The sequence below is a fragment of the Apteryx mantelli genome, chromosome 31, assembly GCF_036417845.1.
Source record: "Apteryx mantelli isolate bAptMan1 chromosome 31, bAptMan1.hap1, whole genome shotgun sequence".
NCBI classification, from domain to species: Eukaryota; Metazoa; Chordata; class Aves; order Apterygiformes; family Apterygidae; genus Apteryx; species Apteryx mantelli.
This window is the reverse complement of record NC_090008.1, coordinates 151,433-176,444: the sequence shown is the minus strand read 5'-3', so window position 1 is coordinate 176,444 and position 25,012 is coordinate 151,433. Positions and strand designations below refer to the sequence as shown.

Below are 25,012 nucleotides of genomic sequence, written 5' to 3'. Positions count from 1 at the left end.
TTTTTACAAAATTTGTCAATGTTATAGATTTTTTTTGTGTCTAATAATAGGTAAGCTCACATCACAACATTCTCCTCAGTGAGGAGTCTTCAAAGATTTCCATCTAATCCTATTTATTTTCCTCCCTTTTTTCATTAGTATATTGGCTTCTACTCACTGGATTTCTGAATCATCCCCCTTTCTTGTTCCTCTTACTATGCTATAATGAATATCTCCCATAAATTTTAAGCTTGTGTTCAGCTTATCAGTGTTCAAACTATCTATGATTTTATGTCATCTGTCTTCTTTGAGCCTATTTTCAAGCTGTGTTTCCCAAAGTTAGCAAATCAGTGCATAAATATGGACTTCCTGGAGCAGCAACCTGTGTAGTATGTCATCTCATGGCTGAAAAAGCCAACTCCTCAATATGGGCACACATTTGTTCAACTTCACAATACATTTGTGCAACTGAGTCTTGATCCTGATTTGAAAGAATTGATGAGAATACTCCCAGAGCTGCAAGTCCTATCATCCCTCTCCTACTGTCATTTTTGACCTGCTTAGGGTCATTCACTGTCTGCTTTCAGAAAAGTCCAGAAGCCAAGTTCTTCCCCACTGGGAAATTCATCTATTAACTAGCATCACAGTGCTAGTACTAAAGCACAGAGCTTCATGAAGACTAATTCAACCTGGTGAGGAACCCAAGTCCTATGCTGCTATAGCTATGCTGCTTCTTGTATAAATGCCAGCTCAAGTTTCCCTATCCTACAACACAACCTTCATCATTGGATCCTAAATTATAAATGGAAAAACTTAGTATCTCTGTGAAAATACTCCTGCTGTTCAAGTTCTCATAGCAATACAGCCTTGGTTGCCTATTGTAGTATAGTTCTCAGTATAGCAGTAGTCTTGAAAACAAGACCGGCAAATTTTACTTGCCTGTAGAAGATGTACTCTCAGATGCTGATCTCTTTCTGGAAGGGCTGCAATTTGTGCTCTCTGACTGCCTTTGGGAAGGTTTATCCTGTGTCGGCAGAGCGCCTGAAAAGCAGAGCAGGGAAGAGAAAAACACAAAAAAACCTTCATTTCAGTCTGGCAGTGCCAATAAAACACACTGCAGATACCAGATATTCAGACTAAGATTACTCTTTTTTAGCACTAGGAACACTGGCATGCTATGATGCATGAGGGTGGAGAAGGATGGGACTGGACCGTTAAGACAAAATTTCTCACAGGCTAAAGGCATAGAGAGGACAGGAAACAGCCTATGAGAAAGCCATTTATAATACTTGGTTATTATCTTGCACATAATAAAAACCCATCCCTACTGTAAAATGAACCCCCTCTGTTACAGAGAGGTTGCTAGTGGGCTCTTAAAGAGAGTTTCTATACTGTCTGTCTCTACTACATGCAGGTAAAAAGACTGCTGCAGCGGAACTGTGCAGGGAGACTACATACAGTTGCTTAATATTATAAAAGAACAGTCAATTGTGTTCTTATTTCAAAATCCATTTTTCTATTAAGGAACGACAAGATGTATTAATTTCATGAAGTGTATATTAACAGAAATACCCTGTGACCTCAAATAAAAATGAATTATACAGCAGGAATGACTGTTGTAAACAGTTGCAATAAGAAAAAAATGTGAGAGAAAACTGGAGCACCGCCTAGATGGCAAAGCAGTTTGGAACTGCGCTTGCTTACAGCTGATGTTCGTATTCTAGCTGTCTTATTTCTTTCACAAATGTAGTGCTTTCAATGCAAATATATATGTATATATATTAAAATTATTATATTATTTGAAATCACAGCAGTTACAATTAAAATGCAATCAACTCATATTTGAAAAAGCATTTTTTTCTTGTCTGAACATATATCTCAAATTCTTTTAGACACAGAAGAGCATATACATCTCCCATTAGACTAATGATTATATGTCTCAAATCTGTCCTTTTATTTTAGATGGAATAAAGGCAGTAAAGATTCTTTTCAATTGCATAGATCCCAATTGAATGGCTTGTTTTGTTTCTCCTTCCCTTTCCTTCCGGGAATTGTGAGCAGCTTACTGAGACCAGTCTATGATAAGCTATAAATTGTTCAAAATAACTAACAGCGTGAAGCAACAGAAATTTACTAAAGACCACTCTGAACTTCAGACGAATGGTAATAGCATACTACAAAAATCTGCTCCATTCAGAAAACCGACAAAAGTCTTGTCACTTGTGGACTGCCCAATTTCCAATCCGGTGAGGATACTTGGAAAAAGTATGACAAGGAAAAAGTATTAGGCCACGTATCAGGTCTCTTGTGAGCCTTGGCAGACCTGTAATTGATGGTGCCAAAGGCTGATCTACCTTATCACACTTCTCTACTAGTTTGGATCTCCTCACAAACACATGAGAAGACCATCTATCTAAATCAAAAACTGACAGAAGAAGGAAACCTGCTAATCAGAATATATTTTAAGAGCCAAGACAGCAGATGAATACAGACATACAGAAAGTATGAGGCTCTCTGGTCCCTGGGAGGGGAATGGTCTGCTCCTGTATTCAGCAGGTTGGGAAAAGGGTTGGGGATTCATTACAAAATTACTTTAGCTTTGACAGCTGAACAAAACAACATGTAACAAGAGAATATAACTTCAGGATCCCCAAATATAACTTCAAAGTTAGTGTTTCAAGGATAAATCTATTCTTTTTCAGGAGCCCAAATCCAAGAGGGCACTGTATGTTGCTCTTGTATGATACCAAGTGTTTTTGCCTCATGGATGCTAGACTAAGCTAGTCCTCTGTACAGACCTTCTCAGTGACGTGTTCCCAGCTGTTAGGTCTGATGCCCAGCTGTTAGCATTAGAGTAGAAGCAGCCAGGCAGAACACTTTGCCACAGGTGAGTATTATCAAAGCTACACTCTAGTTCACCATTTAAAGATAAAATGTTAGAGCCTAGTGACCTTCCTGTTGGCATAACTGCATGCATTAACTGTGTTCAGCAAAAAATATACAGCATGTAAACCTCCGTTTTATCTAAACTTCATCTCCTGTGAAATAGTTCAGGAGATGAAGTTCCCTAAGAGTCCCTTTGCCAAGACACACACATTCCTATTATAATTCTGATATAAGCAATCTTGTAGAATATCTAGCATCAGAGGATATCATAGAAAGATGAAAGTACTTGTCAATGAATTTAAACAGGCAAGGTTTATGTTCAAAGTTTATGGAAAGGAAGGGTATCTTCCATTCGGTGTAATTTAAAATAAAATATTGTGACTATCCCCGAGTGATTATATAAGACAATTGTAGAATGCATTCCCTGATGCTAGCTTCCTACTATTCATTTTAACTGCTCTGGTTCAGTGTCCTCTCCACAACACATATTAACTGTATCTGGTTTAATAAATAAAAAAAAATCTTTGAGGTACCACAGGTTTTTTCTCCATCCATGCTATTTTCTGAAGTAAACAAAAATCATTGTCTTTCACAATAATAGCTACAGTGTCAGAACCACAATTCGGCACTACAGCTAAAAAAAATGTACGCAACTTGACAATGATCTTAAAAAAACCCCACCCTCTTATCATGGGGCTAGATGCAGTTTTTAAGTTCTCTGATATACTGCATGTACATGATGTGGAGCCTAAGCAGCTCCTTGTGAATGAGATGAATGCTGAACTGAAAGCTGGTCTCACAATAAAAACAGCTGGTTCCAATTGTGGGAAATACACTTACTGAAAGTGATACATTTCATCTGACTCACCAGTTAAATGCACTATAAGGGGGAGAGAGATTCAGAGCCTTCAGGAGCAGGTTTTAGCTTAAAACATTTCTGCTTTTTCCTTTAATTAGGCTGTTTCTTATAAAAACCCAAGTCAGATCATTCACTGTAATGGAATTCCTCAGGAAATTCCCAGAACTGCACTAGCTACCACAACCAATTCTTCACTCCTCGGAGCCAAATTTTAACTCTTTGATGACTTAGCACTTTGATTTTTTTCTTTCCATACACAGCAGGAGAAGCAATCTTACAGCTTTATTGCTTTCTTCTGACCCTCTCCCCTCCAGTAGTTTTAGAGGTATGAAGTGCAGATTTAGAAACAACAAAATTATATGAATATGTTTTTCTATCAACATTGTATCTAGGTGCATTTTATTTTCCTAAAATTGGATCACAACACAAAAAGACATGCTTTCAAAAAAGAGTAATTATTTAAATATGTTTTAAACTAAAAACAAAATATATCAAGAACCTGCATTCTAATCTACTTATTGCAAGGTAACAGTCCACTCAGCAGTGGAAATAATTCTCATCATTGGTGTGAAAGAATCCAGCCATTTCCATCTGCCCTTGAAGCAAACATGCAAAACAACCCCCCTGCTCAAACACCAAAACAAAACAAAAAAACCCGCCTGTGTACACAGGGCACTGCAGTCAGAGAAGGGATGGCAGGGGGCATTATTACAGGAGACGGAGGAAGATGACAGTCAGGAATGAGAGGAGATATTACTCCTTATTGATAGCTGGTTGTTTTCCTGGCTCTTGGCCGGTGAAATATTAGTCACAAATGTTTTTGGGCAAAGGATTTAAATTTCAAGGGAGGGGGTAAGCAAGGATCAGAAGGAGGAAGGAGAAACTATCAGGCTTCCTTTATATATCATAAATAAGCAAATAAGGGCACAAGTTGCACTTTTCTCTTTTGCAGGTTATCTTTGTTATGGGATGTCACTAATGTGTTTATGGCAATTAAGACAGAAGTGGGTAGAAATGTGAAAACATCTGCAATAATAAAGTGCTGCATGTAGTGACATTTAAGTCAGTAGGAAAAGCAATGTATAACACCTGGACAGACTATATTAGTTTGAAATTAAGTCCTAATCTTTATATTGTGTATTCTTTTCTTAATACCACGTAAATGAAAAAAGTTTAAAGTTTCAGAGTAGAGGTCTTTTCCTTTAACAACAATTCTCTAAGAGTACCATCATGATTTGCTGTCTTTACAGTCTCAGATAGTTCTGTTTCAACTTTGCTTGAGGCTATGAGTTTCCCAATTATGAATAAAGCAGTAATTTAAAAAACAAAGTTTGTTCTCATGCATTCCCAGCATCATTTAGCAACTGTTTTAAAAGTACTGCCTAGAGGCCTTAAACCAGGATCAAAGCTACAGTATAGTAATGATTATCAAAATACCTAAAATGGAATTATGAAAGAAAAAGGAAACTTTTTCTTAAACGGAAGAGAAGTTGCTCACAATATTAGTACTAATTGCTAGTCCAAAACCAGTCAACCAAACTTCAAAATAAACAGAAAGATGACTTGTATAGTATAAAAAAAAAAGAGAATTTTTAACTCATATTTTCTCCAGAAAGTTAAAATTAAAAAAAAAAGTTAGATCTTTTAATAAAAATCATCCTTAGCATAACTTTATATATTGCTATAACAAAAGCAAGACAAATCCTGAGGGAAGAGGTACTTACGTAATCTCATAAGTGGGTGTCTAGGAGATACCACATTAGTCTAGCAAACGCTACACAGAACAGTACTTTCACAGAACAGAAATTCTCAACAGTGAAAGCAAGAGTAGCACTGAAATCCAACACCGAAAAACTGCTACAAAACCAAAGCTATTTTTGCTAGTCTTTTATATAGTATGTTTGGTCTAACATAAAATAGCAAGACCTATGTGAAAGTACATACAACTAAAGCTCCCCTACCTGGCAGCGGCTGTAGTGCCTTTTCAATGGAAGGCAACGGTTCCTTTCTGAGAGGTCGATTTAGCGAAGTATCCTGTGCACTGAAGAGTCCAGGACTGTCGGTTAGTTTTTTACGTCCATTGGTACTGGTAGAGTTGGTGACTCTGCAGCTGCCTATTGCACTTGTGAAAAGATTTGTATGTTCATCACTGCTAGCTGGCTCAGAGCTGGGAGTAAATCCTCCCAGGGACAGACCCGGGGAGTTTTCCGAACAGTCTATCTGTAATGGTGTCTGCAATCCCAGTGCTAATGAATTTGACTCCGAAGGCTCTCTCCTGACCCACTGTTCATCTCTGCTTAGCAAACCCTTTGAAGGTGACAGGTGTGGACAAGACATATGGCATCGGTGTTTCTCTTTATGTTTGTATCTTTCACCGACAGCCTCCTTCCCAAACCTGTAGCGCTTCAAGGACTCCAGAACTGTTCTAGAAGAGCTATTAGCTGTTATGGTGTCCATGGAAACCTGTGGTTGTTCAGAAGAACGATGTTCTCTGTGTTTATGGCGATGTCGATGCTTATGTTCCAGCATCCAGCCGTAAGCCATTTCAGGTGGAACGCTGGGGTATGTGCTCATTGACAAGAGCGGAGTCCTACTCGTTGTGAGGAACGCCTCCTGACGTAGAAGTTTATGCTTCTTCTTGTGATATTTGGCGGGATTGAGAAGCAAATGGCCTGTATGCATGTAGGAAGGTGGTGGCAGTGGGGTAGTAAAAGAAGGAGAAGGCGGAGGAGGATAAAGAGTTGGAGGGTACCTTCCATAATAACCTAAGCCTATGGGAGCAGCTGCAAGGGGAGAAGGAGAATAAGGCATGCCATAAGAGGGATAGAATCCAGTACCGGAAAGAGGAAAGCTGAGACTGTGCATAAAAGGCATTTCTGCCATAGCCTCCCGCATTTTTGGAGGCCTGCCTCTCTTTTTCTTTAAATCAGGTTTTCTAATGTAGTGCAAAGGATCTAAAGGAAAAGTAGGATGAGTGTAGAAACTATTGAAATTTATCCTAAAAATGGTAGGCAGTAAATCTCTGGGTATAAAATGGTGACTTCTGTGGGTTATTCTAATCTCACTTAATCGACTTATTAATTCTTCTAATTCAGCAAGGAAATCTGGGTCCTGCCTACCTCGAAGCTGAGGATACTTCTTTTTCCTTTTTCGCTTCTGTCTTTTCATTTTGTCGTAACTAAGGTAATCATGACTTCGGCGCTTGCATTTGTGTTTATGCTTTTCTTTTAGATTACTTAAAACAGTGGAAGTTTCAGGTGGAATAAGGGAAACATGATCAAATGAATGTCTTTTCTTCTTCTGACCACAAAACTTCTCTGCTCGATCTGAAGTACTGTTATTATCTGTTCCTATTCCACTGTCACTGGGAATCGTCTCATCACTGTGAGACTCGCTGACAGGGGAAGGAGTGGCTTCCTTCAGCGACGTCAGCTCACTCAAGTGAGAAGGAGAGTTTGGCAACAACGTAGGTGGAGATAATCTCCTCCTTCCTTTTGAAGCTTTTTTCATTGCAAGCGTCTGAACAACACTTCCTTGTCTGGAGTGTATGTGTAAATACGGCACTGAGCTGGGCTCAATAAATCCTGCATCACTGCTGACAGGACTCTGTCCCCCACTCACTGCAGAAGACTGAGAGCAAACTGGAGAGGGAAGAATCTCCGAATTATCAGCTGTTGAAGGCAGCAAATGGGGAAGTACTTGTCCTAGTGATGTCCCAGTAGTTTGTTGAGCAGACTTCTCAAGAACAGTCAAACCAGCTGAACTACTAGTTAAAATACCATTTAGGACAGCTTTAGGCTTCCTTCCTCTCCTTTTTCCTATGTAAATGGTTCCTTTCTTGCTGACATTTATCTGCTGGCCTAATTTTGAACCAAAAGTGGCAGCAAGGGTTGACACCGTATTGTGGAGTTTAGATTGCACTTTCCCTTTGTTATTTGGTTCCACTGTACTAGAGAGAATTTGATTCAGAAGTTTCTTTCGCTTCAAAGTTTTCATTTTATTTATTTTTCGGATAATTGTTTTCATTAATTGTCCATTATTTCTCTTGGCAACTTTTCTGTCTGAGTCTACTTCCAGATCAGTCATGCTACAAATATTAGGTTTTTGGACCTCTTCTGGCCCTCGTAGCTGATCCTTTCTCTCAAAAAAATCCCCACTTCGATGTTGATCACTTTCAGATTCTATCTTGTTTGAATTATCTGTTGCAACAAAAGGTGCCACAGAAAGAATAGGTGGCTTCATTTTAATTGATGACCTGATCTGTCTTTTAGGTCTTCCTCTCTTTTTAGGAAAAGTTTGTCCTGATAGGCTCTGTTTTAGGGAGGGAATTTCTACCTCAGGCTGCAAAACTGGGGGTTCTTGCTCTTCCTTTGACTGCACTGAGAAGACCTTTGATGCTGGGATTTTTAGAGTTCTTTTGGGGGGACCTTCAAGCTCTGGCATCTCCTTTGATTTAGGTCTTCCTCTTTTGGGTTTATACATGTCAGGTAAGAAATCATCTGACATACACAAACTGGAGGGTTGTTTGTGAGTACCATAGAACTTTTGAGTCTGCTTGTCAGTCTCAGTTAACAGTGCAAGAGACTGCCCACTAGCCTCATTCAGTTTTGGCAACTGATGTTTGACAAACTCATGCTCCACAAATGAAGATGATCCTATGTTTTTCAAGAATTTGGCCTGCTCCAAATTGCTGTTTGATAGTGCACTGTATGAAATGTTTTTAAAAAGCTCTGACCTTTCTAGTTCTAGACCCTTCGGAGGTCGACATGTGTTTCTTGACACCACTTTAGTCCATCTTGGTTTCCTTCCTTTTCTTTTCTTTAAAGGTTTTGACTGCTGACTGGTGCTCAAATTTTTAGTTCCTTGGCAGGATTTATCTGATGCAGTTATTGCACCAATCTTTAGGAACTGCTTGCTACTAAACAAGCTTGTAAAACTAACTACTGAAGGGGTGACAGTAGCATGAATGCCTGTTTCAGCTGCCAAAATGGTTTTTTTTCCTATACAGGGACTACTTCTTGAGGTTTCTACATGAGTAGCTTTTGAATCATTTAAATCTTTATCAGCACCTTTAAAATCAGTGCTCAGAGTATGGTTCAATGTTCTGTTTATATTCAGAAGTGTACTGTCAGAAGAAAACTGAGTTTTGCCAATCTGATCTGAAATACCTTCTAAGAGATCTACTGTGGAACTTAAATGCAGAGAATTTGATGCTAACTGCGAAGATGTTGTTGAGAGGCTCCTGTTTAAAGTGGTAACAGACACCGTGGGTGAAGGTGATGGAAGATTTCCCTCTCCAACTGCACTAAATGGGGACTTTGCTGTAGATACATCTGAAGCACCTCCTGTCCTGAAGTCTGGTGAAGTGCAATACACTGGAGGCTGCTTTTCATGCTTAGATGTCTCATAAATCCCTTTTTCATTGGTTGAGTAACCATCCTGTGGAATGCATGTTCCCTCCTTAAATATCTCTTTGCCTACATCAGCAATTTCTTTCCGAATTGAAAATTTTTCCAAGATACTTTCTTTATTCTGTCTTATAATATGCTTCTCAAATGTTTTGCTGGTAGTATTTTCTTTCAGCAAATCTGTAGTCTCATGGCTTTCAAGGCCACCGAGGTTTGAATTGCAAGGAAGCTTAAAGGGCTCTGAGGCAGGCATAAGTGAGTCTGCTTTCAGAGTTCCAGAGTCCTTGTTAACCAAACCAACTGGAGTGCCGATTCCTGTTGGCTTCTTCCCAGAGTCCTTGTTAACCAGTCCCACTGGACTGCTAATCCCTGGCACCTTCCTCCCAGAGTCCTTGTTAACTGGTCCCATTGGACTGCCAGTCCCTGGTGTCTTCCTTCCAGAGTCTTTGTTAGTCAGAACTATTGTACTGCCAGTCCCTGGCATCTTTCTCCCAGAATCCTTGTTAACCAGTCCTGTAGGACTATTAATGCCCAGCAACTTCTTCCCAGTATCCTTGTTAATCAATCCTGCTGGAGTGCCGATCCCTACTGGCTTCTTTACAGACTCTTTATTAGTTAATCCGATTGGAGTGCTGATCCCGGGCAGTTTCCTCCCAACATCTTTGCTGATTAATCCAACTGCAGAGCTAGTCACGGGCTGTTTCTTTCCAGAGTCCTTGTTAACTAATCCTGTTGGAGTGCTGATCCCTGGTGGCCTCTTTCCAGAGTCCTTGTTAACCAATCCAATTAATGGGCCAATCCCTTGTGGCTTCTTTCCAGAGTCTTTGTTAACCAATACCGCTGCACTACCAATACCCAATGGCTTCTTCCCTGAGTCCTTGTTAACTAATCCAACGGCAATAACTGATCCTGGCAATTTCTTTACCAAATCTTTATTAACTAATCCACTTGCAGTTATGGTTCCTGATAGCTTCTTTCCAGAGTCTTTAACCAAACCAGCTGCAGTTCCACTTCCTGGCTTCTTCTGCTTTGTTTTGGAAGACTTTGAAGGAGGGCAAGTTGCAATGAGTTGAGCCAATTTTTCTGTTACAGTTGTTGCTCCATTAATTTGTGTTCTATCCTTTAAATCAGAATTATGGCTACTGATAAGAGTTGGAGGAGATGACTTTACATAATCTGTCATTTCAGACTGCAGCGGAGAAAGTTTCTTAGTTAAAGGATTTGTTTCTACTTGTACACCTTCTTCCACAGGGAATTCAACTGTTGCAACTTCTCCCGCTTTCTTGTAAAACTTTGAAGGGTCCTAGAAGTTAATAAAAAGAAAAATCCTTTAGGAATAGAGCATAGACTCTGAATAACGCAGTATCTTCTTATGTTGAGATTATTATACCTGCTTTTGATAATAAGGTACCTATATAAACACATGTTGCATGAACCTGATAATTTTAAAACAAATATATTTCAGTGGACTTGTTAAGGATTTTTTTTTAATGGTAAGAAAACTCACTCTCACTCCCAATCCCCATGTTAACCATTTAATCTGCCCCCCAATTAAAAATATTTTAAAAAATATTACTGATATTTATAAAAAATAATCAACAATAATGCACTGAGCTAACTGTAGCATGACAGCACTTGAAGGCCTCACTTACTACTGGAAATCAGCTGAGCCAGGCACTGTAAGGGCAGGCATTTTGTGAACTTGTCCATGCACAGCTCTGTCAATGTTTCTCAATCTTGTCCCACAATACTCTCAACCACTGTAGTAAGGGGTTCTCCCCAAAGCAAACTACTGACTGTACTAAAATAAGTCAAACTATTCTGTTGTATGTACAAGAGCAACAAAACAAAGAGTAAACAAAACTTCCAAAAAAAAAAAAAGCAATACCCATTACCCCAATAAATTAAGCTTTTCTTTTGGAAGCACATTAATTTTATATACAACTCCCAAGAGATTATATTTGAAACGCGTGGGATCCATTCTTAGCCCCTGGCTGGAGTGAATGTAAGACTCCCATTCTTTATGAGATAGTAACGTGCACAGAGCTTGAAAACCTTATGGCATGTACTATCTTAAGTGTTAAACAGACTATTGAGAGTGAAAGACATCATTGCCATACCTATCCAGCCCTGTGCAATGAAAACAAATAAGGAGATTGCATAGCACTTACTGTAATTAATTACAATCAGCATTACGTTCATTATGTTTTACAAAAATGTAACTATGGCTGGTGAATATTCAATTATGCTGAAGAAAGATACAACTTGGGATTAATTTGAAATTATTTGATAAACAGCAAACTTTGGCGCTGCTCAAGAACAAAGTATTTGCTGAGTACGCTACACCAGCATGATTTAAACAGGAGACTGCAAGCTGGATTCACTCTGACATAATTTTCTAGGAGATGTGAAGAAGCTGCTTGGATAACATGTGCTGCCTGAACTGCCAGAGCCTTTTCGGCACATAAACAGGCACTCCAGATCCTGAGCTACTGCCTTTCTGCAGCAGTGGAGCAAGAGGCATGTTTCTTTCTGCCCACATACATGCCTGGCACTTAAGTGGAAACTGCTGATCAGCATGACCCACGACATGCTTCCAAACCTGCAAGTCAACCACTCCAGCTGACGGTATCAATGCCTAAGACCTTGATGTACCAGAAGCTAAATTTCACTGTCCATTATGGCCACTGCCCTACCTGCCCAAAAGTGTTTCTGAAAAGTAAACAAGATTTCACAAAACAGTGATATGTCATCGATCAAAGTTCTCTTCTTTGGGGATGCTGGCCATGAGCACTGGTTGGGGCCGCATGTCTCCAAACCTTGCTGCAGTAGAAGAACGAAACCCGCAGGTCATATCAGTTACTTGTTTTAAAGCTGTGGTGCAAAAGAGATTGTGGTATATGGAGAATAGTTTGGCATTTAGCCCAGCTTTTCCATGGCAGCTGCAATCTTATGTAAATTATGCTGGAGCTTCACATTTCAGGAACTTCCCCCCAGCCGCCCTCCTACTCCCAAAACAGACAGCTGGGGGGGGGGGGGGCAGCCATGATATGTCCTAGAGCACTGGAGACAAAAAAGGTGTCACTTGTTCTTGAAATGACTTTTATTGTGCAAACATACACTCCATTACATGGAAAGGAGTGATCTTAAGTCCAAAACATAGTACAGAGTGCTTTCAATGAATACAGCACTTTAAAGCTTCAATGGTCTGTTTGGCCATGTTCACACACAACTCTACAAATGCACATCCATGCTCTTGCTTTCATTTTGTTTGTGCTTCTTTAAGCTGGCATGCATGCAACTCATTTAGCATTGCACTTTTCTCTTCTTGTGGTTCAATGGACTAGAGAGCCCTACTTTGCTGTTTGTTTTGAACAAATACACCATTTTATATTAGAGAAAGCATAAAGTTGGATTTTAATGCAGAGATGGTTTAGTGAGGAGTATTAACAAATCATTCTCAGAAAAAAAAAATCATCTAACATGTCTCCTAGGTGTTTCATCCATCTAACTCACTTAATATGACTGAGGACAAGCATATGTTTCAAGCTTCTTCACTGGTACCTGTATGTTGCAATGCACGTTAACTGTGCCACATAAGAGTCTGAAATAATTTTTCTTGGATTACCCACATTTTCAATTAGAAGTTCTGGACCTATTATATATTACTCTGACTTTCAGACAGTAGGCTTCAGCTAGGTTCAAAGCTGTTAAAAACAGGTCTAGATTACACTACATTAAAAATCATCCTGTCCTTTAAAACCTAGAACATTCATTCCTGTGCAAACTTTATCTGTAACTGTTTGGTATAAAACTACCCAACCAAAGAGTCCCCCAAAGCAATTACAAAAAATACATACATTTTCATAAATTTGATATTACTGCTAATTTTGCGCCAATCTGGATTTAAATTTTAAATCTCTTACGTGGATGTTAGGTTTCTAACTTTTATGAATGTGACAAAAATAGTTCAAGTGCAAACTATCAAGAGAATCTGCTGAGCACTTGCCGTAGCAAATATTTTATTTTTAAATTACGTAACATCATGGATTTTTTATAGATCTTTACATGTATTTTTCCAAAAGCACAGTACAGTTATGACACACTTAGTTTCTTTATTACTTTGCCAGGAAACTTAGCAAGTGTGGACTAAGGGATATTTTTAAAATGTATTTACCCCTTATTATTTTAACTGTTGTTCTTCCACCCAGTGCACAGGATATAATACAAATGAGCATTCTGAAGAATCACAGAAATTTCATAATGCCTATGCAGTTGTGGTATCAGTGTGTTCTACACAAGTTCCCAAAATAACAGGTGGAAGTGTCCCTGGTGTTAATTCTTCAACACTAAGACCTGTAAGCTTTTTCTCAAAGCAAGTTTTAGTTAACTACCAGGAACAATATGACTTTGTGCAACTAGCTCAAGACAAAACACTCATGCCCCAGAACCTGCAGAAAATGTTCTTGTATGCCATTCTTCTTGAGTTGACTAGAAAGAAAAAAAAAAAAAAAAAAGTGGAGACAACTTTAGCTTTGGTACTTTTTTGCTTGAAAATTTTCAATTAGTGGCTGTGATTTCATCAGTAGACTTTCCTGCAGTGCTCGCCTACATAACCAAGGGCAATAGAAAGAACTACAGAATATCTGCACTCAGCAGTTTTACAAAGAAATAAGGAGATGGAGCAAAAGGGCATGTTCCATCTTGCTTCACTGTTTTACCATGAATATTTTAGAATTACAGCAGAGACTGTTACTATCACTTCTTGCCCTATTTTCTAAAACTTCTGTAGTGCAACTCTGCTATGCCATTGGCTGCATTTACCATGTATGCATAGGCAAACCACTCATACATCTCTGGTGCTAAAACTAAGAGAACCAGAGTTTGTATTTATGTATCAGGCTCACACTTCATGCTTAGGAAGATGTACACAGGCCATACAGTAATGTCTGTCTGTCCGGACACACTTCTGGGGGGAAATAAAAAGAAAAAAAGAAAAAAGAAAATACCAATTTCACATTCAGTGTCAAAGAGCAAATTCAATACTGTTCTGCTATTACAGTAATTTCTAATTTTGTTTCTCTAAACACCTGGGAAACTTAGCCATTTCTAGGTCTCTCCATTCTGTAATTTTCTCTTCAGAAGACTAACTTTATTGCCTACATGGTTCTGGAGAACAAACTTTAAGTACAAAATGTACCAATTTCAATTAACCCACTCATCTTTGAGAATGGAGATAAACCCTCTATTGATAAAACTGAAGATATTGCCCAAGTTTTAAGAGTCTTTTCAGTGGTAAGCTTAATATAGAAGCACAATAATCATGATATTGGAGTACAAAGTGTTATCCTAATATTTCAATTTTTATACTGACATTCACAGGAGAGGATTTCCATGACTTCTCTTTCTCTCTTAGTGGTTAACTGAGTATACTGCAAGTGCTAAATTTCCATTCAGTTGCTCAATTCCTCCTGTCAAAGGATGAAGAAACCATATTGTCATCATCTGAGTTCCAATACTAATTATTTTCTCTGGTAAAAATTCCCCGGGCATGATCTCTTGATGCAATGGGAAGGTTTTCCTATTTAATGTCTGAAGACTTGGCTAGTAAGAGAGTATTAATTGCAAGTAGTAGTACCTCAAATCAGACATCAGGAGAGATCAATGAACTGATATTTCAGATTGGCCTAACACCTAACTCATAGTAACCCATATACCTTTGTTAAAAAAAAAAAAAAAAAAAAAAAGTTAGCAGCATCATGACAAGCAGCAATCCACCTTTCCAATTTTTTTTTTCACAATGAAGCTGGAGAAAGCATCAGAAACTGTAAACATGTTAAAGAGGCCTCAGCTACAGTTTAAAGTTACACAATGAACTACTTTTACTTAGCCTATTGAACAAGAAATTCTCAAGTAAAAGCCCTTTTTGTTGATATTGGAGAAAAAAAAAATCTAAGTTGAAAAGGCAGAGTCTGGAAAAAGTCATTTTGGTTATCACCCTTAACATATGGCATACTTGTTCTTTAAGGGCAAATGTATTTTGTCTTTTTGAAGATCCTCTTCCTTAGGAAAACTTAAGTACTGGTATGACAGGCAAAAGAAAAAGGTTTCCTCCATTTATTCTATTTTCCCTATCTGTAATAGCTGGCTCTTACTTGTCACATCATGCATATCATAAAATAAGACATCCTTAAGGGCAGGGCTATCTCCTTACATTTGGAAAATACCTGGCACATTTTTCATGCCGTTGCCATTGTATGTGGCTTATCATTGGTCTGTTTTCTATCATATCTAGAAATATATTTTTTGCCTTTCAGGCACTACTCGATACTTTTATCAACAGCATGTTAGTTAAGACACATAGTAAAAACAATGGTTCTAACAGTTAAAAAAAAAACCCAACAGATACTATAGAGAAAAGCACAGTAAATACACAGTCCCATTTAAATAGAGACAAAAACACCTTTCTTCTACACAGGAGACTAAAAATTACACTATTACTTTTCAGGCATTTACGACAATATTCAATTGACATCAACCTGGAAATGATTTCTCCCTCACAGTTAAAAAAACAAAGTTGATAAGCTGTGAAAGAGCAAAATTATTTTTCTGCTGATCAAAATGAAATCAAACCATTTCTAACTTTGGCATCTTCAGTGTTAAAAGTTACATGGAAAAACAGTCAGTAGAATAGGATTGTGCAGGGATGTCAGAATCTTCTAAACAAGTTAGAGTTTAAACAGGCTATGACTTGCAAAACAGTTCATAAACACACTACTCACTTGTTTTGAAGGACAATGTTCATTCTTCTCATCTGTCATCTTCCCACTCTTTGGAGCCCTTCTTGGTTGCTTGATGCTGGTTTTTATAGCAGGCCGGCACACATAATTCTCAAGGTTCTTAGGGGGCTTCTTCGTTCTCTTAGCTTGAAGACCAATCTTCAGTTTCAAGTTTCCCTCTGAAAAGTTTGTTTCTTTCACCGAAAACTGTTGCTGTGCATCAGTTAGAGCCTCATTCTTCCCATTCTCCGTACTGTTCCCCTCCCGATTCTTCTTCTTACTGTCTTCTTCTTCCTGGGTGCAACTTTCTAGTTCTACTTCTCCTTTTCCCACCAACGTGCCAATGTTTACTACAGAGGGGCTTTTCCCAGAAAACCCTTCAGAATCAGAACCCAAGCCTAACATAGCAGTATTCCGAGGGTCCATCACAGGCGGAATATATGCCTTCAGGTAATTTTAGGGAAGATTTACAGAGATGTGTTCCACAGACGATCTGTTCTAGTACTGGTAGCCAGCATCTTTTACTCTGTAGAAGGAAAAGAAAAACAAAAGTAAACTTCGATTTTACAGCAGAAATAAAATAAATATTAAAAAACAATAGAAAGCAAAGAATCGTATTTTAGAAAGTTCCAGAGAAGCATAGTTTCAAAACACCAAGCCTTCCTCAAACCTATAACAAAAACATGATTTCTTGTAAAAACATTTTTAAAGCAACAGGTGAAAATCAAAAGCCTGTTATTATTCTTATATACTTTCCAATTCATCCATAGGACACTTCAAATGATGATTTAAACTTTTAATATTAATCATTGAAATAACTTTTTTTTTTTTTCCTCCCTTGAGTACAGAGCCCAGCAACTCCTAGCACTGCCACTCTTACTCTGGACCCAGCAAAGCAGCTACATCTAAGGAGTGACACAGCTAATGAAACCTATGATAAAGCATACAAAAATCAGAGACAATGTAGTTTTAATCCTCTGAGGCACCAGGAAAGTTAAGCTTAACCCAAGAGCAAACTGGATCTCAAACTTGCTGCAACACCTGCTTATTAGTTAAGGACTTTCCACAGTTCAGGGAGGAGGATGGGGATGAGGGAGAACAGAAAAAGAAAAAAAAAAAAAAAACCTTCCTGGAGTATGGGAACAGAAAAGCCCATGCTTCTGTATCATCAGGGACACTATTTTGTATATGCAATTAACCTACTCGCCATAAGGTATTAGAGGGAACCTTTTTGACTTAACTTCCATAAGAACTAAGGCAAAAGTTTCTTATTTGTATCAGCTTGCTAATGGAAGGGTTTCCAATCCCTGACTGGCAGACTACTTAAGCGGTGTGCCAACACTGCCTCCTGCGCTTGCACACAGACTAGCACAGAGCCAGAAACTGCCGTTTCCTCCGCTGCCAAAGAACAAAAAATCTGGGTACCCCATTACATTTTTATCAGTGACTTAAAGAAAACAAAAATCACCACAAAAACAATCTGCAGAAGATACAAAGATGGTGTACTGCTAAATTCCAAAGAGGACAAATCACAGGTTTCTGTACAAGGCACAAGTTAAACACGTGCATTTCAATATGGTCAGATGTAAGAGTATGATGTAAGAGAAAGGACAAGTAATATTTACAGAACTGGGGACTTGAAAAGCAGCAATGCTCAAAAGGACTTTATGCATAAGATGAACAGGAACGCCTGGTGAAATACAATAGCCACAAGGACATACACAACCCTTGCACTATGCTGAAAAAGTATGAGGTCTTTTTGACACTGCTACCGCAATACATTGCCCATGTGCCTTTTACCCTAGAGGTATAACACACCCAACCATTCCAGACCAAACACCACCTTGCCGCAGCAGCACCTTGAGAGGAAAGTTCTCCATTCTCAAATTCCAGAACAGATCCCAGGAGCAGTAAGAGAACAACCCCTGTAGGCAGCTGTATTTGTTTTAGGAGCACTCAAACCAGAAAGTTTTTAAATATCTTACTCATTTTTAAAGCAGCACCTGCAAGTGGACTAAATGCAAATACATGAGAAGCAGGTCTCAAAAAATATCAACAGACTGAAAAGGACATCACAGGAACTAATTCAGCCTGATTTTCTGTTCTTATCTTCTATGCAATTCTGAAGGTTAAATTATAAGGAACGCGATGAAAAGACAGCAGACCTTTGGGTTTCATTTCCCTTCACACACACATCTGCTAAACAGAAATCTAGACTCCTAAATTAACCGCCAAACAAACCATCCTGAAGCAGTCACTTGCAGGTTTGCAGCAGAGATCCTTATAAACAATCAGCAGGAAAGCAGCAAACACATTGTATTTTTAAGGAATAAGACTACTTGATCCTGCATTTCATCCATCAATTATTATGAACTTCTCAACCAGTTTTGACCCAACTTTGTGAAGGTGGATGTAAGCACTTAGTAGAGACAGGTTTCAAAAAAATTAGTCACTAATATGAAGATGAGGTCTATATTCATATCCTCCCTGAAAAGAAAGGTGTCTATGAGTTCAACAATTACCTATGACATTTGGCCTCCTGGCAGGTCATCACACACATACTCCAGCCCACCAGCACATGACAGGTTCAGAAGCCACAGTACTTATGCCTCTCGTCCAGACAGTAATTGGAAACACAGCAGTGTGGGATGGTATTCAGGGGTGGCTCAGTAAACACGAGTGCTGTATACAAACGGAGAAGGATAAGGAATGTCAAAGAGATCTGGTGATCCCGGCAGGACGAAGGCAACTGTAGTGGACAGGGGTTGAAAGATAGAAGCCAGGGTTACTGAGGACAGAAGAAATGCTGCTGAGAACACAAAATACAAACCATTCAAAAACTAGGCTTCTTTAGTTACATTCTCAGATAAAAACTTGTTCTCACACATTCTGTGCATGTTATTTAAAGGGATTTCTATCTGCAATTATGACTTTTCAATTAAGAACATCCTGAAGAATAGAAAATGGCATTATTATTCAGAAGATCACAGGTAATTAGAAAAAAATCTCCATTTTACAGCCAGAAAAGAGAGAGAGAAAAAAAAAGATAGGGTGGTATGACATGGGGCTAGAAAGCAAATCGGTGAAAGAGTTCCTGATTCTAGGCCCAATGTTCAGTCCATTAGGCTACACCATGCCACTGAAAATGGGATTTTTTCCTATATGCTGATGTACAAAGGAAAACTGGCCAGCAGTATAGTAGTTTTAGGCTAATGCATTAATTTTTATTATCCAAATTCAAGAAAAGGAGAGAATCCTACAGGCCATTATGCAATACAAATCTCTTGTATCTATGTTCACCCAAATATTTCTTTCTCTAGTCCAGTAAGTATAGTCCAAAACAGCCACAATTCTCCAGTGATTTTCTTATGAAAAAATTAATTTGTAAGCTTAAAATCCAAAATCAAATTGCATGTAAACTATGTGAACCAACACCATCTATACTGCTGCATTCAGTCCCACATTTACTTAGTAGCAAGACTTTAAGGAAGTAAAGGATACACACAGTGACCTTGCAAACTGCAAGACCAAGGCAAAGTGCACATTCAGAATTAAAGGTTAAGAGAGAACTGTGTTAAAATCTTATTCTGTGATAACATAGAATTAGTAACTATCCTAGAAGCAAAGTCACAAAATTGATGGCTCTCATGAACATGTACCAGGTCATTTTATTTATCCATTAATTCCTCTCTACACAGACAACAAAAATGCTAATCCTGGACCTAATCATCATTTTGCCTCAATTACTGTAATCTTCTTCTCTCTGACTCTCCAATTACCCCACTCTAATTCATAGAAAATGTGTCTGCCAAATTGATCATTTTCATAACCATGAACTGATTAGAGCTCATCTCTTTGAATCCCAGTGATGCTTTTTCTTCCCTACTTCATCAAATTCAAGCTTCCTGTCATTGCCTTTAAGGTGTACATAACTGTACCCTGGTTCTTCAGTTGTTCCTGTACCTTAGTACTTTCTGTTTCACCAGTGATGACTGTTCTATGTTTTTCTTTTTCTAAATAACATCATTACTTTTTCCGTGCTACTCTTCACATTTTGGATGCTCCTCCTGCACCACACCTCAGAATCTTTACCTTTCTTCTAATGACTCCTGCTTTAAAATCTCCTTGTGGATGTCACAATGCAGTTGAGCAGCTAAATACCAACAGTCGTGCTTCAGAGGCAGCCACAAAAGCTTGCAATTAATTTACTCTGAATAGTCCAAAGTTTTGGTACTTTCAAGACACACAACTATCATATTTACATGTCGATACAATCTACATAACTGTGCCCTCCCTTTCCACATTTGTTCCATTAATTTGTAAAGTCTTGTTTTTAATTATACCACAGGCCTCTTACAGATTAGGAAAATATAAGACTATGGACTTGCAAGGTACTTACTTCAATGATGCTGATCCCTGAAAAAGATGTTTGCATGTTTCCACTAAAAGGAGCTTTACAAGAAAAACACTATATTCATCTGATACAAGGAAAAAGATTCATGTTAACTTAAAGCACTGGAACTTTATTGTCCGTGGTTACAATTAGGTACTTGCTAAAGTGTTGCCATTTAACCACACTGCTTCATAACCTTAAGATCAGCGTCTGTACCTCTGTATCATTGTGTGGCATTCTATACAAGGCTAAGAATTCTGCTCAGCAATTCCTCTACTGCTTCTGACACTCTGCAGACCCACAGCAGGTCTTTCCAAAGGGGCATCAAAATTTTTGATTTAAAGATTCTGAGTGACAAAAAACCCTGCTATTTCCCTTGGGAATCTATTTCAAGACCTAATCCTCATTTTCCAACAACTTTCATCAATTGGATCTTATGCTGCCTTCAACTTTGCTAGATTAAGCACTATCTAGCATCAGATCTCTACATAGCCTTACAAATTACGATCATGACACATCCAAACCATCTCCCTGATAAGCAAAACATATTGAAATTCCAGCCTCTCATCTGGTAGATTCAGTAGACCTCAGATTACTCCTGTAATATTTCTTTGCCAAAAAAATAAAATAAAATAAAATAAAAATAGGAAGCATTTTAACATCCCTTCTGACATGTGCTAACTAGAACTCAATGGTGTACATTACCGATTTTTCTAATGCTATACACAGTGTTTTAACTCCTATTATTCATTCTTATTCCCCTGCTGACACATCCAAAGCCCTATTTGCCCATCATCCACTATGATTTCTGTTCTTCCAATCCCCTGCTTTTCCAGAATAAATGCCAGGGGCTGACCTATGCTGTCAGCTCCTAGATATATGATTTTTTGCCCCATTAGCAATATTAAATGAGATTTTTTCTTCTATACAATTTACTATGTAAGTCTCATTTCTGCTACTACTTTTGTTGAAGTAAACATACTGTGATTTTACATTTTGAAGTTGAGTATTTTTCATTTGTAAAAATAAGTTATTTGCTCTAAAACAATATGGTATCTTTGATTTATTAAGAAAGTTTTTCCATAGCTCCAGGTCCAGGGGACATTTAAAAAAATTCAGCCGAGTGTCTGAAGTCCCAGAACATTACTAGTAACTGCACGCCCTCCCACATTTCCTTCCAATCTTCCAATTTTTGTCTTATTTCGCTGCAGAAGACAGCTACTATACCCACCCAGAAGTTCTTTTGCAAAAGAGAATAAAATGAGCTATATATATTTTTAAAAAACTATATTCCTCCATATCATCTATCCTAAGAAACAACATGGATCCCTGGAGGTCACTGAATGAGAAGTTAAAAGACCATGGATCACCTGTGTGAATATTTTTTAAATGTTTACAGATGGAGATACTTGTCAGAAATAAAATTGTTATATGGAGTGACAGATACTATGTTTTACAAATAGAATGTGTTAGACATGTTTTTAACAGACATCAAAATATCAGAGTCCCCTTCTTACTAGTAAAGAATGAATATTATTTAGAAGTGTTAGTGCCAAAGACAGGAGGGGCCACAATGTATTGGAATGGCAAATGGTAGCACAATGCTTATTTTCTAGGGAGAAATGCGCAGAGTGCAGACATGAGGCCACTTATAAGCATGCTCCAGTGGGAGGAAAACTCTGTAGGCAGATACACTGTTTATTCTGATCTCTTACCCTAACTGAAGAGTTTGGAAATACAAAATTGAATTTTGACTTTCCAGATCATTGTTTAACTACTCATATACAAATTCATACACAAATGCTAACTATGGCATAATAATAACTGCATTTGGTGAGACCAAAGGTTCATTATAAAAAACAAACAAACAAAAAACTGATAAAGTATGCTATGATAATTCCCCTAAAATTCTCTCAGACTCTAAATTTGTGAATCAGGAACTTCCTGAGAGGCACATCTTTGCATCTATCTAATAGCTCTCAATGGATTTTTCTGAACTCCAACTCTATTTATACACAGCCTAGTAAAAGGGAATGTAAAGAAGACAGCAAACCAGTATTTCTCCTTAAATTCCTGACATAATGTGCAGAAAATGTGTTTGGTTATACAAAAAAAAAAAAAGCTAGGACAGTCATGTACACCATGTGAGCCATGCAGCACAACAGGTAAGGCTGTGATATGGAAAATTAGGAACAGATACAGATTTTGCTTTCACAGAGTAATCATATTAGATCAGCGTATGAGATTCTTCTGAAAGCTGTGAGATAAAAAACATGACCTCACCCTCACCGGGATGGAAGAAATGTGTCCACAATGACAGAAGTCCACCTCTTGCCAATGGCAGTAGAAGGGGGGGGGGGGTCCTGCATTCCATCTGACGATAATACCCATTTAAAAAACACTGTCATTCAGCAACTATATGTGCTACTTCCATTTTCCTCTTGTGATAACAACACTGTAATTGATATCAATAATCCTGAGTCCTGTGCTGTTTAAACTGCTTTTTGTATCCTCTTGGACAGTTTAAACTTCAGGAACTCAAAACAAGTTTTTTCTTTTAGTAAATCATGAATAAATTATTTTGCTGTTCATTATCACTGAAACATTCAGTGCTTTTCAGATGACTGTTGATTGCCTGCAGCAATCAAATGTAGCTGGAGTGCAAAAAAGAATTTGAAATAATTTTATCTTTAAAACCAAGAAATACTACAGAAAATAAACCATCTTATACAGTTTAGAAAAGCTACTGAGGTTGTAATCTTCGATTAAGAAGGCTTCTTGAGCTATTCCAGTAGGCAGACAGATGATTTTAGAGACCATCTCTACCCATGTATTCGAACAGCTGCTGGGACTTTCCCATTTACACAGAGGCAGAAGCACCAGGGAAAGTCTCAAGGATAACCACTTGAAACACAGGTCTTCCAGGATTCACCCAAAAAGCTATGAGCTCCCAAATTCTTGGAAAACATTGTTTTTGCAAGTATAGTCTACACTAATGCAAGGAAGAAGAAAATCAGATTAAGCAACAATGCAGAAAAGGTGCACTATTCTTTTAAATATACCTAGTTTTCATTTTCATGTATGATCATATTGTCACAGATGATTCTTTTAACAGCACATCCACTCTTCATTCCCTGCTCCCAAAAGGTCTCCCAATAATGTTGGGTAGCCAGCCTAAGAACCTGTTATCTCAGATTTCTTATTTGTTCCTGAGAATATACAACTACAACGAGAAGGAATATATGTCCTGAGGCTATCTGATGGAAACCCACATTCCAAGTAGTTTCTAGTTTTCAGCTAAGCAATTAACAGGGTGAAGGAACCGCAAACCGAGGGCAAAAACCAGAAGTTAGAAAGTCAGAAGATTACCTAACAAGAAAAAAAAAGGACGGCAGCACATTTTGACTTCTGATCTGAGAGATGGGGAAAGGCTGAGAAAGGTTGGGCTCAACCAGCAAAACCCAAACTACTGGTTGCAAAATTAAACGGAATGAAAAATCCACAGAAGATAAAATTTCAGAAGTATGATTTTCGGGGGAGGCAAACAGTAAAGTCTACGAGTGACTGACCTCAACGAGCCAATATCCCAGCAAGTAAAATAATCAAGCTGCCAGAGAGACTCCCAGTTATACACCGTCATCCCCCTGCCAACTCCGCCTGCACCACCACCTTTCGCATAAAGGAAGGGCCACCGTATTCCCACCACCTTTGCCCTACGGAAAGACGAAAGTTTCAGAGATGCGGAGACTTCCACAGCGGCCCGGTCACCAGGAAACTTCCTGACACGCCGCGCGGGAGCCCCGGCGAGCAGCGACTCCCCCGGCGCCCGCGCCCTGCCGGCCCCTCCAGCGCCAGCGGGGCCAGCTGTCAGGTGACAGCGCGCCCCCCCCGCGGCCCGGCACAACGCATGAGCACGGCCGTCCTGTCAGCCCGCCCCTCCCGCCGCCGCGGGGCGCAGCGCCGGATCCCCGGCGCCCCCCGGGCCCGGCTCCTGTCGCCTCCCGACGCCGCGGAGCCCCCGCCGCCCTGCCCGCCGCGGCCCGGCTGTCAGCGAGCCCCCGCCCCCTCCCGCCGCGGCCCGGCTGTCAGCGAGCCCTCGCTCCGCCTCAGGCACGGGCCCGCCGGGATCCCCCGCCCCGCCTCGCCCCGGGCACGGGCCCGCCGGGATCCCCGCGCCGCTCCCCGCCGCCGGGGATGTTTCGCCGCCGCCCGGCAGGGCCCCGCCGCCGGGGAACCCCCGCGCTGGCGAGTGGGGCCCGGGCGGCGCGGCGGCCCGCGGCGCTGGAGCGCAGCGGAGCGGGGCGGGGCGGCCCCCGCGACGGCTCCCCGGCCAGGCTCCCCTCCCCCCGGCCTCCGGGCCTGAGGCGGTCCCAGTCCCCGCCCGCCCGCCCGCTCCTCACCGTGTCAGCGACAGCACGGCCGGGGCCGAGGACGGGCTCCTCCGCGCCGCATCCTCCCGGCCGCCCGCGCGGACGGGGCCAGGGCGGGAGCCGGACCGACCCGCCGCCGCTTCGGCCCTGCTCGGAGCCGAGGCAGCGAAACCAAAATGGCGGCGGCTCCTGCTTCACCGCGAGCGAGCGCCCGGCGCCCCGCCCCCCCGCGCCGGGCCCCGCCCCTGACCGGCCACACCCCTCCCGGGCTAGCCCCGCCCCCGCCGTGACCCGTTCCTGTGGGGGGGGGGCGACTGCGGAGAGGGGGGCGGTCTTAA

General features: G+C 40.0%; 1 protein-coding gene across 8 annotated transcripts in view; it reads right to left on the bottom strand.

Moving 5' to 3' along the window:
• Positions 1–25,012, bottom strand: part of ASH1L (ASH1 like histone lysine methyltransferase) — a 65,328-nt gene that overhangs the window by 34,469 nt on the left and 5,847 nt on the right. For 4 of the 8 annotated variants that reach the window (XM_067313251.1, XM_067313248.1, XM_067313253.1 and 1 more), the window contains 4 exons: positions 18,434–18,593; positions 15,915–16,437; positions 5,686–10,435; positions 919–1,020 (listed from right to left, as the gene is read on the bottom strand). In XM_067313251.1, coding sequence (XP_067169352.1) covers positions 919–1,020; positions 5,686–10,435; positions 15,915–16,337 — 5,275 coding nt within the window. In that variant the 5' untranslated portion in view covers positions 16,338–16,437; positions 18,434–18,593. Of the gene's footprint in view, positions 1–918; positions 1,021–5,685; positions 10,436–15,914; positions 16,438–18,433; positions 18,661–23,873; positions 24,018–24,704; positions 24,841–25,012 lie in introns of those variants that run through there. The other 4 variants (XM_067313250.1, XM_067313247.1, XM_067313254.1 and 1 more) reach the window with 4 other exon arrangements.